Below are 15,225 nucleotides of genomic sequence, written 5' to 3'. Positions count from 1 at the left end.
AGGCTGATAGTTTCTAAAGAAACTGTTTGGGGCTGCGTCGGTGGGGGTAACGAAATAATTTGGATATATCAACAAAGTTGAAATGGTAAATTGGCCACCATAACGATTACAAAAGCTTTTGTAATCGTTACGGTGGCCAATTTACTATTTCAACTTTATTGATATATCCAAATTATTTCAGAAACATAGGTCTACTGTATTAAGGTGCAGATCAGATCAGGGGGAAGCAACTTCTGATATCTTGCTGCCATTATAATAATATTTTACAGTTCCAATTTTAATTTCTTATGTATTTTATCAGTTTCTTTGACTTAAAAAAAAGAAGAAAGGGTTAAGCATAGTTAGTGTATAACTCAGAAAGCCATGAATGCTCAGTATAAAGTCAAACTAAAAAGCAAATGTAATGGTAAACAATTTGAGGTTTTGAGGGTTTCTTCCTATGTCCTGAACATGATTGTGATTGGTTGGTACATAATTGTTCTACCAAAATCAAATAAGAGCTGTCCTCAGTTTTCAGAGTTTCACACTCAGTTAAAAGTATTTGAAATGAAATTTTTTTCCTAAGAGATGTGTGTGTAAATCTTCTTGGTTTAGCAATTTCAAGTTTAAGCCCAGATTGAAAGGCATCATCAAAATAGTTTGTTAACTAAAGCTCCCTTGGAACATTGCTCTTGGTTCTTGCAATTCATTCCAACTGAATGAATTGATTTTATAACTACATGATGCTGGATTTGTACTTAGACAGTGGCACAAAGTTAAAACTTTCCTTTTACTCCAAAAATACAGCTTGCTTTTACACACAAGCCTTTTTTTCGCACGGATGTATTTAAATATTCTTTCCGGAACAGATATATTGATTGTTGGAATAAGCTACCATCATCTGTCTTAGATCATGAATCTGTAAATAGCTTTGTAAAAGCGTTGAAAAAAGTCTATTTTAAATTATTTATATATCTATAGCATATTTTTAAAATTCTTACACATGCATGTATTGTTAAAGTATTTGTATAGATATATGTAATTTATTGTAATTAGAATATGGGGTATAGTTAATATGGGGATTAAATTCCTCCCTCTATGACCCAATTGTAATGTAATGTAATATAATGTGAATTACGATTACGATTACCATAAAGCTGTTATATATATTATATGTACAAAGTAACAATCCTTGGTGGGATATTGTCATGTTTTATCTCTGCTAGTCTTCAATACTTTGACAATCAGCCTGATGAATGTATTTGGATGTCTCCATTTTAGTGTTCCTGTCTTCAAGTTATGTACATCGTCTTCATTTGCTCTGGAGGAAATCACCATTTGTAAACAGGTCATGGATCATTTCAGCCGTGATTATGTAGGTCCTTCGAGTATTTGTATTCATTTAGTTTTATCAAATAATTGTGCTGTCTTAAAGTTTCATCAAAACAATAATCATTGATTGTGGCATTCATCACAAGAGATAAAATTTTATTACAACTTGTTTAAAAAATGATGGCTATTTGTCACAAAAACTCTTTGGTGTAATATGTGGGTCAGTCCAAGGGGAATGGATGCAAAGCTTTTTTATTGAGAGAATATTGGTTAAAACACTTCTTTTTAACATGCTAGACATTTGTCAAGGTCTCTTGAGTGTGCTTGCAAGTATTACAGTCACAATACATTTTGTCAAGGAAATGGTCATGGAAAATTTTTATTTTGCTCCAGAAATGAAAGCTTGTTCTCGCTCATTCAAAAGTATCTGTAACAGTTGACTTCTTGTATTTTGAGATTCCACAGAGCAACCTAACCTTTCACAAAATTGTCTTCAAATGGGCAAAAAAAAAAAAATACATGTGGCACATACACCTCACTGGCAGCAGTCTCCATCGATAGTTTACGAACAGGTACTGCTCTGTTTAGTGCAAAAAAGAGAAAACAACCAAACAAAAACAAGAGAACTGAGGAATGGAAAAAAGTAGTGTCTAAGGTAAATAGTCTGGTTCCCAAGCAGGATTCAAAATGGCAGCATCTATAGTCTAACTTTTAGCAAATTGAAGACAACTTTTTAAGGTTCAGTTACTCTCTGGCATCTCAAAATTCAGTTCAGTGTGCCATGATTTCTTACAAACTATTTTTAACTTAGCAGATAACAGGCACATGGTTTCTGAAGAAAACTTCACCTTTGAACTAATTTTAGGCTTGTGTTTTTGACCAACAGTTTAATACTTCAGGTAATTTACTTCACTTTGTCCCAAGTTGGGTGGAGTCAAGATGCCCCTTTAGTGTTTCATCTGACCGATGTTCCAGTGCCATCAATGATCATCATCTTTCTTTGGCCCATTGTAGCTCTAGGAATTTGTGAACTATTCAAGAGGCGATACATAAAGTAAGATCTCTTTCTAAGTCTTCATGGGAGCATCCAAATCAATTTTTGTACAGTTTTGAAAATATTGTTTGTTGGAGTGAAGGACTATCGGTTGAATGTTTCAGAGCTTTCTGATACATATTCCTAAGATTGCCCGAAAATTACAAATCCACATTTGAACTGACTACCTAAGACTAACAATAACTTAAGAGAATATGGGCCAGTTATTTACACGAGGTCTAACCCAAACCATGGTTTCACACAAGCAGTGGGCCTTGCACATTCTCTTTAAGAGGGTTCCTTCCATTAAATAACTGTCCTTCCACAGCTAGCTTTCAGCCTTCTTGACACTGTTTACAAAAATAAATGTACAGATAAAAGATTCAGCTGAATTTAAGGCTTAGAACATGGTTTTGTTAAACAATGGCTAAACTTTGTTTAAATTACTGGCCCTAGATCTTAACTGTATTTAACCATGATGCAGAACCACGCCTTCTTTTTGAATACTTTCATTCACTGACATCTGTTAAGATAACTGACCAGTAGCAGTATAACATGTGAGAATGTTTAGGGTTTACAGTTGACTCTAACTTCTCTAGCAAAGTACTTCTTTGAGGTTGCTACACCAATAGCATCGGTGCTGTAACAGCTTTACTTAGTTTTAGTACATAAAATCTGATTTCACACAGCATGTTTTTCTGGTTTTGTCTTTGCAGGGAAAGGATCCGGTTTCAAAAGAGAGCCAAGTTAAAGTTTGGTACAAAATTAGGAATGAATTCACCATTCTGATTAACCATTTTTGTAAATTACAATTTTCTAACTCAAACTTGAAGGGGATTCAGAAATATATAAGAAGGGTACAGAAATATTTGGGTGAGAGTTCAGACTCACTTGTTACGTAAAACACATGACCTTATCCCTGAAAAGATGGTTGCAGGTTGCACTGAATAAACAAGTTAAAACTAAAAATCCAAGGAAAAAAATGGGCAAACTTTATCACCTCACCAGCAAATCGAAGAAGATGATAAGTAACTTCTTTAAAGGCAGCATAAAAACTCAAAATTCACCTCATAATGGGATGTTGTGAATTTATTATTTTCAACTAAAAAGTGAATTTTCTTTTATTTCGGAAGATCATTTACTTCCACCATGATGTTGTTTAAAACAATACTTTCATGTGTGTGCTATCCTCACCAAACTATGAAACAGTTACAGAAAGATTGTGTATTTTGTACAGTTTATACCTTGTTCTATTTCTTTATTTTTAACTCTATTTTTAGGTAGCAATGTTGTGCAAAGTTAAAAGAAAGTGAGAATAAAAAATGTATTAGTTGTTATTGTTAAAGATGTGAGTTTACACATTTTCTTAAGTGTTTAAAGTCAATACAGAAAAATATGTAATACCTTGTAGCTTGTAAAGCAATAAGTTTTACGTTCACCACTTTCAGCTTGCCTCAAACATGAATTTTGAGGTTAAATGTAAGAGCATTTCAGAACTAATTGGTATTGCTCAAGCCAATTTTATCTGTGAAAGTAATTAATTTAATGAAAGTAAGGTGAAACCCAAACAAAAGAGCCCACTCACAATGAGTGGTTAGAGGCCTTACAAGGGGGGGGGAGGGGATGGGATGACTAGCCTACTGGTCAGTAACCAGCTTTCACTGAAACCTTCAAAAGTAGCTATCATAGTTTTCTGTAGATCGGTTTTGTTGTCACAGTTTTTTCAGTTTTATTGTCCTTGGAAGGCTATGACAATCCACAAACATTTCTTGTGTTTAAATTGTGTGAATTTCACAGTAAAGCAGAATATAATTATAGTACATGTAGCTTGCATTTGCATTCTGATATACTCTTACAGGAATTTTGCAGCGGGCAGCTGGAAGTTGGTGAACAACATGTTAGGTTTTTTTTTCCAGCTAAATTACTCCATTGTGTCATTTAGTTCATCCTCAAACACAAATGATTTCCTTGTTGTGTCCAGTAACAATGTTGTTACATCTGCAGAAAATCCACATGATACTTGAAGGAGATGAAGAAGTTGTCTTGACAAGAATTTTCTGTCTTCCTCTTTCTGCATTTTTAGAAAAAATAAAAAGGTGATGTTTGACAGTAAGGAAGTTCTGAAGATTGTTCTTAATGATTGTTGCTTTGACTGTGAAATGATTATAATTAGAGTCAGATGACTATAAAATTTGCTGACTCAAAAATTTATCAAAAAAATTAGCAGCAGAGCTTTAATTAACCCTTGAAGTTGCATGAGTGATGAAGACAGAATTTCTCCTTACAATATCAAGACAGTACCAAAGAGGAAAGTGACGAGAAAAAAAATATCAATTAGCAAAATATTATTTGATCCAGTACCAAATTCTCCAAACTAAAATCAAAAGAACTGTATGACAGAGAGTAGGGAGAATTATTAATTACATATTGGGAGGGAAAGGGTCCAATCAAGAAACATTTTCAAAATCTCCTGTAGCTTTGTTAGCAAGGGGTCTCCCTTAAAGTGCCCATAATGTCAAAAAACGTTTTTCACTCATCTAATTCTACATTTCACCAAATGAACTTCGGTGAAAGAATTTTTCAATTTAGATAATATGCAATTTTTTTATGAATTTTTACAAAGTTCAAAATTCTATTTTCTTGCGGTCGACCCCTGCCACTGATCACAAGAGTAACGTGCTCAAAATGACCAAGTGACTGATGTCTGTGACGTAGGTTCAGGAACCTCACTTGACCTTAAGTTTAAAACCAACATTGTCACAAAGAGCGGCAATGCACCTTTCGGGCATTTTAAACTAAATGGAGACCACTCTGAAGCAAATTCCCACTTGTTTTCAAGTCAGATAAGTCACAACCCAAAATCACGTGTTCCTGAACCTACGTCACGACTCACTTTAAACCAAGGAAGACTGGTGCGAAAGGTGGACCAAAATGGCAGTAAATTTGAATGTCTTTAAAAAACTTTAAAAAAATTGCGTTTTATCCAAATCGAAAATTTTTTTTGCAGAATTTCATTTGGTGAAATGTAGAATTAGATGAGCCAAAAACATTTCTTGACATTATGGGCACTTTAATGCTTCAAAGTGCACAAAAAAACTGCCAGCTACAAGGGTGTTTGAAAAGTCCCTTCCCAGCCTTTCTTTGGGATAAAAAAATTGAGGTATTTAAAAGAATTGTTGTGAAGGATACTTTGGACTTTGCAGAAAAGGAGGGACTGCTTGAAGTCTATCAAAAATCCCATTTAATGCTCACCTCTATGTCTGCACATATTAGAGGTGAGTCATAACTGTCTGCAAGACTTGTCACCTCCTGGATACTGACAGCATGCATGGCTTCATTTTTAGCTGAAAACCAAGAAGTTATCAAAGATGCTGATATCTGGAAATCTGAAATCTGGAATGTTTGATTATGCATTAGGATATATTCAACCAAACCCCCAAATCTCTTCTTCCTCTGCTCTCACCCAGTCTTTCTCCTTAACATGAAGCTGCAACTAATTGAAGTCCTTTGTAATCAAAGGATTACCAGTACATCAAAATTTATAAAAATACAACCAACCTTTAATTAAAAACCCAACTTTTATCCAAGAGATAAAATTTATTTGATTCACCTCCTCCCACAAACCCTCATTAAAGAAATCCCAATTTTACTTCTATCATGGTGCATTTCTCTATCCAGAAAAATCTGCATTAATTTAACTTTGGCCTAGGTCCATAAGTCCTGCCTAGTAGGTCATGATGTGGCAGATTGGTGGCAGAAGGGCTAGGGAACAGACTAAAGACAACTTGTTGGACAGAAAACTGATAACCCACCACTGAAAGCGGCATTTTAGAGAAATGTAAACTTAGTCTACAGGTAGCCCTTCCCAGTGTACATTGTGGCATGAACAAATAAAAATCTGAAAAAATGTCACTATTTTCCTTTTTGTTTTGCTTTTGTTTTTTTGCCAACTATTATTGACTTGTTTGACCCATTTCACTAGGAAACACAAACAGCTTGTACTCAAAATGAAACAAGTATAATAATTGTAAACTAGCATAATAGACACTGATTATTACTGCTGTGGTATTATTTAATAACTGTAGATTGAAGTATTTGTTAGGGCAGAAAGAAAGACTTTACTCTGGATGTTATGGGGCTTTGGTCGATGCAAGTTTTATTCTCTGTAAGCTAAGATCAGTTGCAAGATCCAGGGGTACAAATGCGTAACATTAGGGAAAAACTAGCAACTTCATAAAATTACCAAAAAATCATCAAAACATAGATTATTCATAAACTTTTATTGTAAGAACTACTTTTTGAGAAAATATTTGATGTTATCTGTTAAATTATCCTCATTAATTAATACCCAGAATGCATAGCGGGCGTGGTCATATATTCTATTTACACATTTGCAGGCTTAAATTCACGATTCTGTTTAGAAATAACACAGTTTTATTTACATAACTAAAAAGAAGACATAATTTCCTCATGCTGGTTGGGTAAAAGCTGGAATAATACATTTCTACGCCTATTTAATTTCTTGAGTTCTCCACAGATAGTCCTGACAGTGTTTGCATACACAATAGCTTGTTTATTGTCAAGCTTGTAGGTCATGTCTATAATATTGTCCCTTAGGAAAAAGTTACCCTTGAAGACAAAGGAACCTTTCTGATAAGCAGCACTTTTTCTTTTCTCCATTGATCAGCAGAATATTTTTTGTTTTCCATTGAATATTTCGCAAGCGAAGCGTGTAAATTCTCGACGGAAGAAGTCACGCTAGGGAAGTCACGTTCTCTAGTAATTTCCAGTCTCAAACGATCCTTTGTTCATGGGTGTATATCAATTAATTGTTGTATACCCCCTCTAGACGTAATGTACAAGGTTGTTGTAAGCGAGGAAGAAGCGAAGTTTAGATGCGAAGATTTCTAAAACTGCCACTATTTTGCGCGTGTAAACTGATACACCAATGCAAACAATACTGTTCCAAGATCGAATATGTTCGCGATTCAAAAAAGACATAAATTTAGATGTTAAATTGAGTTAGATTCGTGAACATTTGGTACCGATAGAAAGTTTAGAATTTGAGAATGACAGATCTGCTAGTTGAAGAGCAATTTCATTTTAAGCGCGGCTATCACAGACCTTTTTGGAGATGAGGATAAATAATTTTAAGGTAAATTTTCTATGCATTTTATGTGTTCGCGATTCAGACTTTTTGGATTTTTTACGCTGTCTTTGAATTAAATGGAATAAAAATTTGTATACAGAAAATAAATCATCTGAGAATTATTGTATGTATTTTTTTAAACTGATTTGAGCTTTTTTTGCGACAAAATCTTGGTGACTATGAAGTATAGTACAATATTGTATAAACAGCGTTACATGTTCGGTCGCCGAGAAAATTGTTTCGTAGCGCGAATATTACAATTCAGTGTTCCAATTTTAACTATTTTATTGAAAAGTCTATGTTTCTAGTGTATTTCTAAGTCAAAATTATTTTGAAATTTTAAATTTTTAAGTAAGAAATTTTTGAATATGTTTGATGCTTTGTCAGATTATGTTACGCGTTACACAAGAATTCGCCTCACTTTTCTGAATACTAAAATCCATAAAAAAATAAATTCTTCCTCTATTACCACGATTTTTGGTTTAATACAAAGAGGTTAACTATATCTAACAGGATATATAAGTTTTAAAGTGTTTTGTTTGAAATATATATTTTTTTGCTCAATATGGTTTTCGTAAACATGCTTTGCCACCCTGGATCGTGCTACTGATCTTAGTAATGCCTGCCTGTCTTGTATACTTATCAAAAATACTGAATATCACTCTGGACCTCAAACAGAAATCCTGGTTAAATCTAAGCTTACCTTGTGTCACAACAAAGCAACAGTGTCCCAAGAAGTAATCGATATCAAGATGCTTCACTGATGATCTTATTGTTTCCATGCTTGAGGGGAAAAAAATATAATTATGGTAAATTAAGCTAAGAGTCGCCTGAAAATCTAAGAAAAACCAAAACCAATCTGAACAAGTTTTAAAAAGTTGGAGAGATTCCCGTATAACCCCATAAATTATTCCTCGTCCCAAAGGTTAACTTTTGTTTTTTGCCATTGTTTTTATTTATTAATTAACTGCATGAATGAAGTATGGTAGTATCCTTGGCAGCCGTTTTTGGACTCGTCACGTAACGCACCTTTCCACGTTCTTGCGTGACGAGTTTACGAAAATCTTGCCAAAAAGTTAAAAGGGGTTTCCCTCGTAATTACCTCAAGGCATTAGTTAGGTCAATAAACAGCACAATGAAATCGATTCTAGGTCTTGTGTTTTCAGAATCCTCTGGCAAAGGTAGACTTGTTGCAACTCGACTGCGAAACAAAATTACTGCTCCATTACTGTTTTTGGTAAGTAAAGAATATACACCAGTAAATTAAAACACAGAAATTTCACTTGGACAAGAAGAGAATGAAAGGCACAACCTACATCTGAACCGAGAAATCAGCATGAATACCAAGCAAAGATCTTGCCAGTCGGTGCTTTCCAACCCCTTTAACTCCAACAAACTGTATGTAAAACGTCGAAAAGAGCATGTTCATTAGCTAATTCAACGTTTCAAAGCTTTTGAAAGCAAGGTAGTGAAAACAGAGTCAAGGAGGATCCATCCTTAATATAGCTTACCAAAATAGTCGCTTGATTCCTGTCTGGGAGTTTTGTAAACCGTGAAAGTATGTTTACGTCTAAATCCGCCATTTTTATTCAAGTTTCGCGCCTTACTATCGAGGAACTGGGAATGACCGTCCTACTGACGCCTGCGATATCTGAAAAAGTTTCCAGTGGTAATCTTTTCAAGATGGCGGCGAAGAAGAAGAAACCGAGGAAAGAGAAGAAAGTCCTTGTATTCGATGAAAACTCTCGAAGGTATTTGGAAAGTTGCTTAAATTTTCCCAATTTTTAACTCTACTTGACCCCTAGTGGTCACTAATTCGTCTCGTATCGACTAAAAGTTAATTTATTTATACACTGCCCATGCAGCATTGTTCCACTTGTTGAGTAACAATTGGTTCATGCTTTAGCGTGCACTATCGAGTTATGGAGCACGCGAGAAGTTTGGAGAGCACGAAAGAAGCGTAAGAGTTGCCCGAGGCAATAGCCGAGGGCAACTCTAGCTTCTTTCGTGCTCTCCAAACTTCCCACGTGCCCCATAACTCGATAGTGCACAGCTGAAAGCATGAACCAATTGTTTTAGAACATAGCCGGTGGAATTGTGCATCAAATCTGATGCCAAAAACGGACAAAAATATCTACTGAAGCGAATCGTGACGGCGCTGATGCCGAATCTCCTTTTCCGTTGTTTTTCTCTTTTTGTGCCTCATTTAAGAATTCTAGCCCAAGGGAAAAGGTCGAAAAATTGTCTTCGTTTTGGGATTAGTAGGCTGAGTCTCTGTTTCTATCCAATATCGTCGCAAAATATATTATTTTTCCCCACGCTGACAATGGACGCTCGCGCGGAAAAAAAAATTTATGGCAAAGCAATTTGCTGATGCTATCAGCGTGCACTATCCGAATTTTGAGCATGCTTACATATAATGAATTTGATTGCGTGACTCTGCTAGCTATGTTCTAAAAGTACTTATATTTCATTTCAACAGCAGTGCATGTTTTCATTGTAAGGCGATGATCAGCTTTTGTATGTGTTCAGTCAATTAAATATGCAGGAAATGCTTCAAGTGCAATTGACCTCACCAAAACAAAGCCCTGGGACTGTTGTGTCATTGTCACGTGTAACTTGTCTGTGATATTTATCCATTTGTGTATACTGCTTCTAGGTGATGAATGCACAACCTTACCAGCTCACCTGATTTGACTTATTTCATTCCAAGTTTCATTCATTTAAAATGTATGCAACTTAACCCTTTCACTCCTAAGATTGGATTAGTAATTCTCCTTACTGTCTCCCATCAAAATTTTATGGTGTTTGTTTAGAGAATTTGGTATTGGGTCAACCAATAATCCCCATTGATATTTTTCCTTTTTCTCATCCCCTGTCTACTTGATATTTGTATTGATATTGTAAGGAGAAATTTTGTCTTGGTCACACATGAGAGTCATAGGGGCAAGAGCATTGACGTGTTAATGCCTTGGTGTTTTTACTTGATATTTCATTAGAACAGAAAACAAAACACACCTGAGTGCAAAAATGCACTTGTCTTACTACCGTGCACTACCTTGTTGACCTAAACTATTTTAGTGGATATTGGTAAATGCTATTGTACCTCATGCAAAACTTGCGGCGTTAAATACCAACACAATCCTTCAAAATGTTTCCTACATCAGTTGGGTGTTATCATATTTGTATGATAGCATGTATTACCCAAAATTGAAAAAAAAAAAATCTGACACCTTTCAAACACTATCGAAGGTGTTCCAGCAGCCTTGGACAATTTCAGAAGATGGTCAGTATTGTATCTTATTTTCATACTCAATCTTTAGGGAATATCTTCTTGGTTTTCACAAGAGGAAAAATGAACGAAGGAAAAAGGCCATGGAAGAATTAACAAAGCAGGAAAAAGAAAGAAGAAAGGAGCTTAAACAAGAGGTTAGTTTGCTGTCCATTGATGGCCTTTGCAAAATATCCCATAAAAGTTGAATGAAGGGTTGATTTTCCTGACCGATGACTTCTCTTGAAAGGCAATATCCTAAAGTTTTCCTCAATTCTCAGTGTACAGAAGCTGAAAGGAGAATTTAATCACTCTCAACTCCCCTAGAGGTAAGACTGAAAACTGTTGTAAGTTCTGAAAGTGTGTTTTATCTTCTTGCCCAGAAAAAGAAGAGCTTGATTGAACAAATGGAAAAACACAGAAAAGAATTAGGTAAGAATTTTAAGTGGGATTTGAAGACTCTTTATGCTTTATGTGATTATCAGTGACTTCACATTCACAAAGCCACCCTCCAGCCAGGAATATAAATGGGTACCAACAGACAGTCACTTTCAGGGAATGTTTGAGAATTTTTAGGAGGTAACCTTGGATGGACTGGCATGCCATCAAGGGGGGGGGGGGGGGGTAGCAATACCTCTAGTCACTTTGAGTTATAAAAACTGAGATAAATTCTTCAGGCAGTGGGATACGAACTTCAACCAGTATTATTTAAGTAATTATGATATTATACCTTATGGTATAAGGTGCACAATTTTGTGACAAAACATCACTTTTGACCATACCTCACAGTCTTCATCAGCTAAGGGAGCTCTATGGTGTTGATTGGTTATGTGTTTGTGCAGTAGCTTGATAACAAATAGCTTAAAATGGTGGGTAATCCATTTATTTTAGCAAAAAAATATAACTTGGAATTATGAACTATCTGTTTCCTATTCCAGAGGCTCTGGAATCAGATGATGAGATTGAGGAGAAGGAAGCAGTTTCAACAGTTGATGCGACATTTGAACATCCTGAGCAAGTTGTCACGGTTACCACAATTAGTGATGTGAACTTGGATGGTGGAAAATTTACATGTATTGGACCTAACAAAGTAGGTGAATGTAACTGCGAATGTAGACTAGCCATATTAAATTCAACGTGTACTTTGACACGAGGCGCGGTGAGATACACTCACAATTTCAAACACACCAATGAACCTTTGTAGAAAACACCTTAACTACCGTACAAGTGTCGAAAAAACTGATTAACCTTTGTAAACTCGGAATTCAACACTAACTATGGAATTCAGGTAAAAACTCGGTGGCCCTCGTGGTCTACACTAGAGGGCCACTCTCACGCATGCCTGAACTAAAATGCCTACGTAGGGGACCCAGCTGGGGAACGTGAAGCCCAGCGGTAACCGTGAAAGATGCTGGTGTATTAACTCTTTAGCACTCAAGATCTGATTATTAATTCTCGCCTTGAGCTGCTACACATTTTCTTGTAGATTAGATATGAGAATTTGGTGTTAGATCAAGACAACAACTTCCACCTGATAAGTTTGAGTATTCCCATTACCTGTTTTCTGTATAATGTATGGATATGATGGGGAGAAGGTAGCGTTAATCATTTTTGGAAGTTAAAGTTTAAGTTTAGTTTAAGTTTAATTTATTCGCCACAGGAATGGCAGGAGAAAGGAACAGAACTTTCATTCCAATTGACACCTAACTCTTTTATTACCCACCCACCCCACCCTGGGGAGGACATCCATCACACAGTAATCTCGTGTGTGGGAAATTAACGTCTCCTACCCCAACCCTGCAGGAGACAGGACCTCCATTTATCGTCCCTATCCGAGAAGACTAGAAAGTCTAACCATTTGCAGATATTATTACAAAGGAAACACTTTCTTCTCAGTTAATTAAAGACCCTGAGTGTTGGTCCAGCTGGATTTGAACTCACGATCTCCCGCACAACAGTCTGGCGCTCTACCAATTGAGCTAACCGGGAGAATAAATTAATCTATAAATTTCCTATGATGCTGAAAAGGAGAATTTGTTTAACAATGTGGAGCTTCTCTAGTTGGTGACCATATCCTTTTATTCCTGTGACCCTTAATGTTTGATAGCTAATAGTTTGGTAGGTCTTTTCTTATTACTGTAATTACTATAGTTAGGAATTTCTAACTCAGAATTCAACACTAACTATGAAATTCAGGTAAAAACTCGGTGGCCCTCCTGGTCTACACTAGAAGGCCACTCTCACGCATGCCTGAAACTAAAATGCCTACGTAGGGGACCCAGCTGGGTTTAATAACACCTAACCCTTTTATTACCCACTAAATTATTGCAATTGTTTGTAATTTCTTATATTGTAATTTAGGTGAGGGCCACAGGTTTCTCAGTCTACGACTGTAAAGTGCTTCCCCCGTTAAATAAAGTTTTTTATTTATTTATAATTTTTTATTTATTTTATTTATTCAGGGGTGATGTGGTGGGGAGAAATTAGATGCTAGTCACTCTTAAGGGTTCCTTTTTTTTCAAAAATAAATGGATTATCCTAAGGATTCCTTGTTACTCCCACCTATGCAGCACCACAGTTTCTTTCGAAACTTATCCCCTTTATTCCAAATGGTTAATCAATGTGCAAATCAGAGTCATGGCTCCCATTCATTTTGATTGGTAATGTATTATCAATTTAGCTTTAATTTGTAACTCTTTATGGTTGCCAATTTGCATTATCATTTTTTTTTACCTCTAACCTGCATTCAAATTAGATTTGAAATTATTCTTTAGTAGCATTTTTTATCTTTTTCTTTGAAAGGGGTTGATGGAAACAGAAACATCACAACAAAATTGTTCACCTTTAGAGAAACAGAATAAAACCTTTGTTAAAATGACGGAAAAGTAAGTTTACCTAATATTGTATCTACATCTTATTTCCTCTTAAGTAGGGGGAGGTGTTACGAGGTGTTACGAGGTCTTAAAAAAAATCAACTGTCATCTTTGGATCAAGATTTTCATGTCTGGAAAGTAATCTTTCATCTCTACTCGCTCATGAAAGGAACCTCATATGAGCTTGATATGTGCATTTTTTTTACCAGACCTGCTTTGGGCTTGTCTTTTTGTAACTTAGCAGATGCTTTGTTAATTTGGTACCCTTTAAGACTTAGAGGTAACTGTACAAAAGACTTTCCTGAACTGTTTACACCCACAGAACCACTCCCAAACATCAGCAAAACTCACACAAGAATTTTAGAAGAAGAAGAACATCAAATAAGAAAACTGACCGCCATCAGGATGGGCCAGCTGGAAAAAATAACAAGAGAAAAAAAGGTCATTCTCATCACAAATCAAAACATTTCAAGAAGAGTTGACTTTAACAACTCATGTTGTAAATTGTGTTTGATGGCCAAGGGGAAAATTAACAAGAACAGACATCTTCATCATGACATGGTTTAGTTCTGCACATGCCTGAGTGATACAAAGGGTGGAAACTTTAAAACTCTTGGAAAGGTTTAGACCAATTGAACAAGTTTTACCTTTCACTCTTCACTTGAAAAGAGAAAAAAAGACTGTTGTAGCATCTTTGGTGACAGTGGGGCTTGTACGAATCTGTACTTATATTTATGAACAGTAAGAATGTTTGCAAGTGGTCTCTACTTGAACAAGCCAGTTTGATTACTCATCCTTACTTTTTTTTTTTTTTTTTTTTTTCAACTGAATATAAAAATAATGAAAATAGGAATAGCTAGTTAGAAGAATGAACTAGTGTAATTTTTGGTATCACTGTGTTTGGCGTCAATTTTTTTGCTGTTTACTTTTGGGAAACCTATATTGCAGAAACGAGGTACAGTGGCCTTACCTTTAAATTCCTGCAGCATTCTATTCATATGTATTCCTGTTCCAGTGATATTCACCATGCCTTTCCTGTTACACTCAATATTACAGTCAGCCCCAACCAAAATTTACTTCATATTTAATGTGCTTTATGGTGTGTTCATCGATACATTGTTGTAACAATGGCACCCAACCAAAATTTACTTCATGTTTAATGTGCTTTATGATGTGTTCATGGATACAATGTTGTAACATTTCTCACAGCTGGAGAGTGTCAGTCATGACTCTTTTAGGATTAACAAAACTTTCATTGTCCTAAAGCAGAAAGATATAAAAGTCACATGCTCTAGCCTATCACTCATGTATCTCTGCAAAATAAGAAATTTCTCCCCAACGGAAATCTCCACAGACTATGCCAAGAGGTATAGATGGGTGTCTGTTATGCACAAGAGTGCCTCTTGAGGTGACACCTTTGTGACTCTATTTTGTCCATTCATTAATAAACTACAAAAGGACTTTGAAAATTGTTGGAAATGTTTAGCATTTAGATTAATGGTGCAAATATTGCATGGAGGGTAAGGAGAAAGTGGAAAAAAGATCAATGATCAAGAGTCAAATAAGGATTAAATTTCTCTTTGGTTTA

General features: G+C 35.6%; 3 protein-coding genes across 4 annotated transcripts in view; 2 read left to right on the top strand and 1 right to left on the bottom strand.

The window, feature by feature from the left end:
• Window positions 1-3,689, top strand: part of LOC111334009 (transmembrane protein 94) — a 26,712-nt gene extending 23,023 nt beyond the window's left edge. The window contains exons 34-36 of the mRNA XM_022939689.2: window positions 1,261-1,354; window positions 2,198-2,365; window positions 3,061-3,689. Of these exons, the coding sequence (XP_022795424.1) occupies window positions 1,261-1,354; window positions 2,198-2,365; window positions 3,061-3,133 (335 nt within the window). The 3' untranslated portion in view covers window positions 3,134-3,689. The remainder of the gene's footprint in view (window positions 1-1,260; window positions 1,355-2,197; window positions 2,366-3,060) is intronic.
• Window positions 1,675-9,194, bottom strand: LOC111334010 (centromere protein M). Of its 2 annotated transcripts, XM_022939691.2 has the most exons (6): window positions 9,005-9,121; window positions 8,810-8,889; window positions 8,596-8,694; window positions 8,197-8,276; window positions 5,597-5,688; window positions 1,675-4,415 (listed from the first exon to the last, which is right to left on the bottom strand). In XM_022939691.2, exons 1-6 carry the CDS (start codon window positions 9,074-9,076, stop codon window positions 4,266-4,268), a joined length of 573 nt encoding a protein of 190 aa, XP_022795426.1. In that variant the 5' UTR covers window positions 9,077-9,121; the 3' UTR covers window positions 1,675-4,265. The 2 variants fall into 2 exon arrangements, with proteins under 2 accessions (XP_022795426.1, XP_088592512.1); XM_088736386.1 differs by lacking the exon at window positions 8,596-8,694 and having other exon boundaries at window positions 9,005-9,194.
• Window positions 9,097-15,225, top strand: LOC111334047 (nucleolar protein 12). Its single transcript, XM_022939730.2, has 6 exons — window positions 9,097-9,244; window positions 10,817-10,922; window positions 11,148-11,196; window positions 11,703-11,854; window positions 13,567-13,649; window positions 13,960-15,225. Exons 1-6 carry the CDS (start codon window positions 9,117-9,119, stop codon window positions 14,117-14,119), a joined length of 678 nt encoding a protein of 225 aa, XP_022795465.2. The 5' UTR covers window positions 9,097-9,116; the 3' UTR covers window positions 14,120-15,225.

This window comes from Stylophora pistillata, chromosome 10, assembly GCF_964205215.1.
Source record: "Stylophora pistillata chromosome 10, jaStyPist1.2, whole genome shotgun sequence".
In the NCBI taxonomy this organism is placed as follows: Eukaryota; Metazoa; Cnidaria; class Anthozoa; order Scleractinia; family Pocilloporidae; genus Stylophora; species Stylophora pistillata.
The sequence above is the reverse complement of the archived record's forward strand: the minus strand, read 5'-3'. Positions and strand labels throughout refer to the sequence as shown.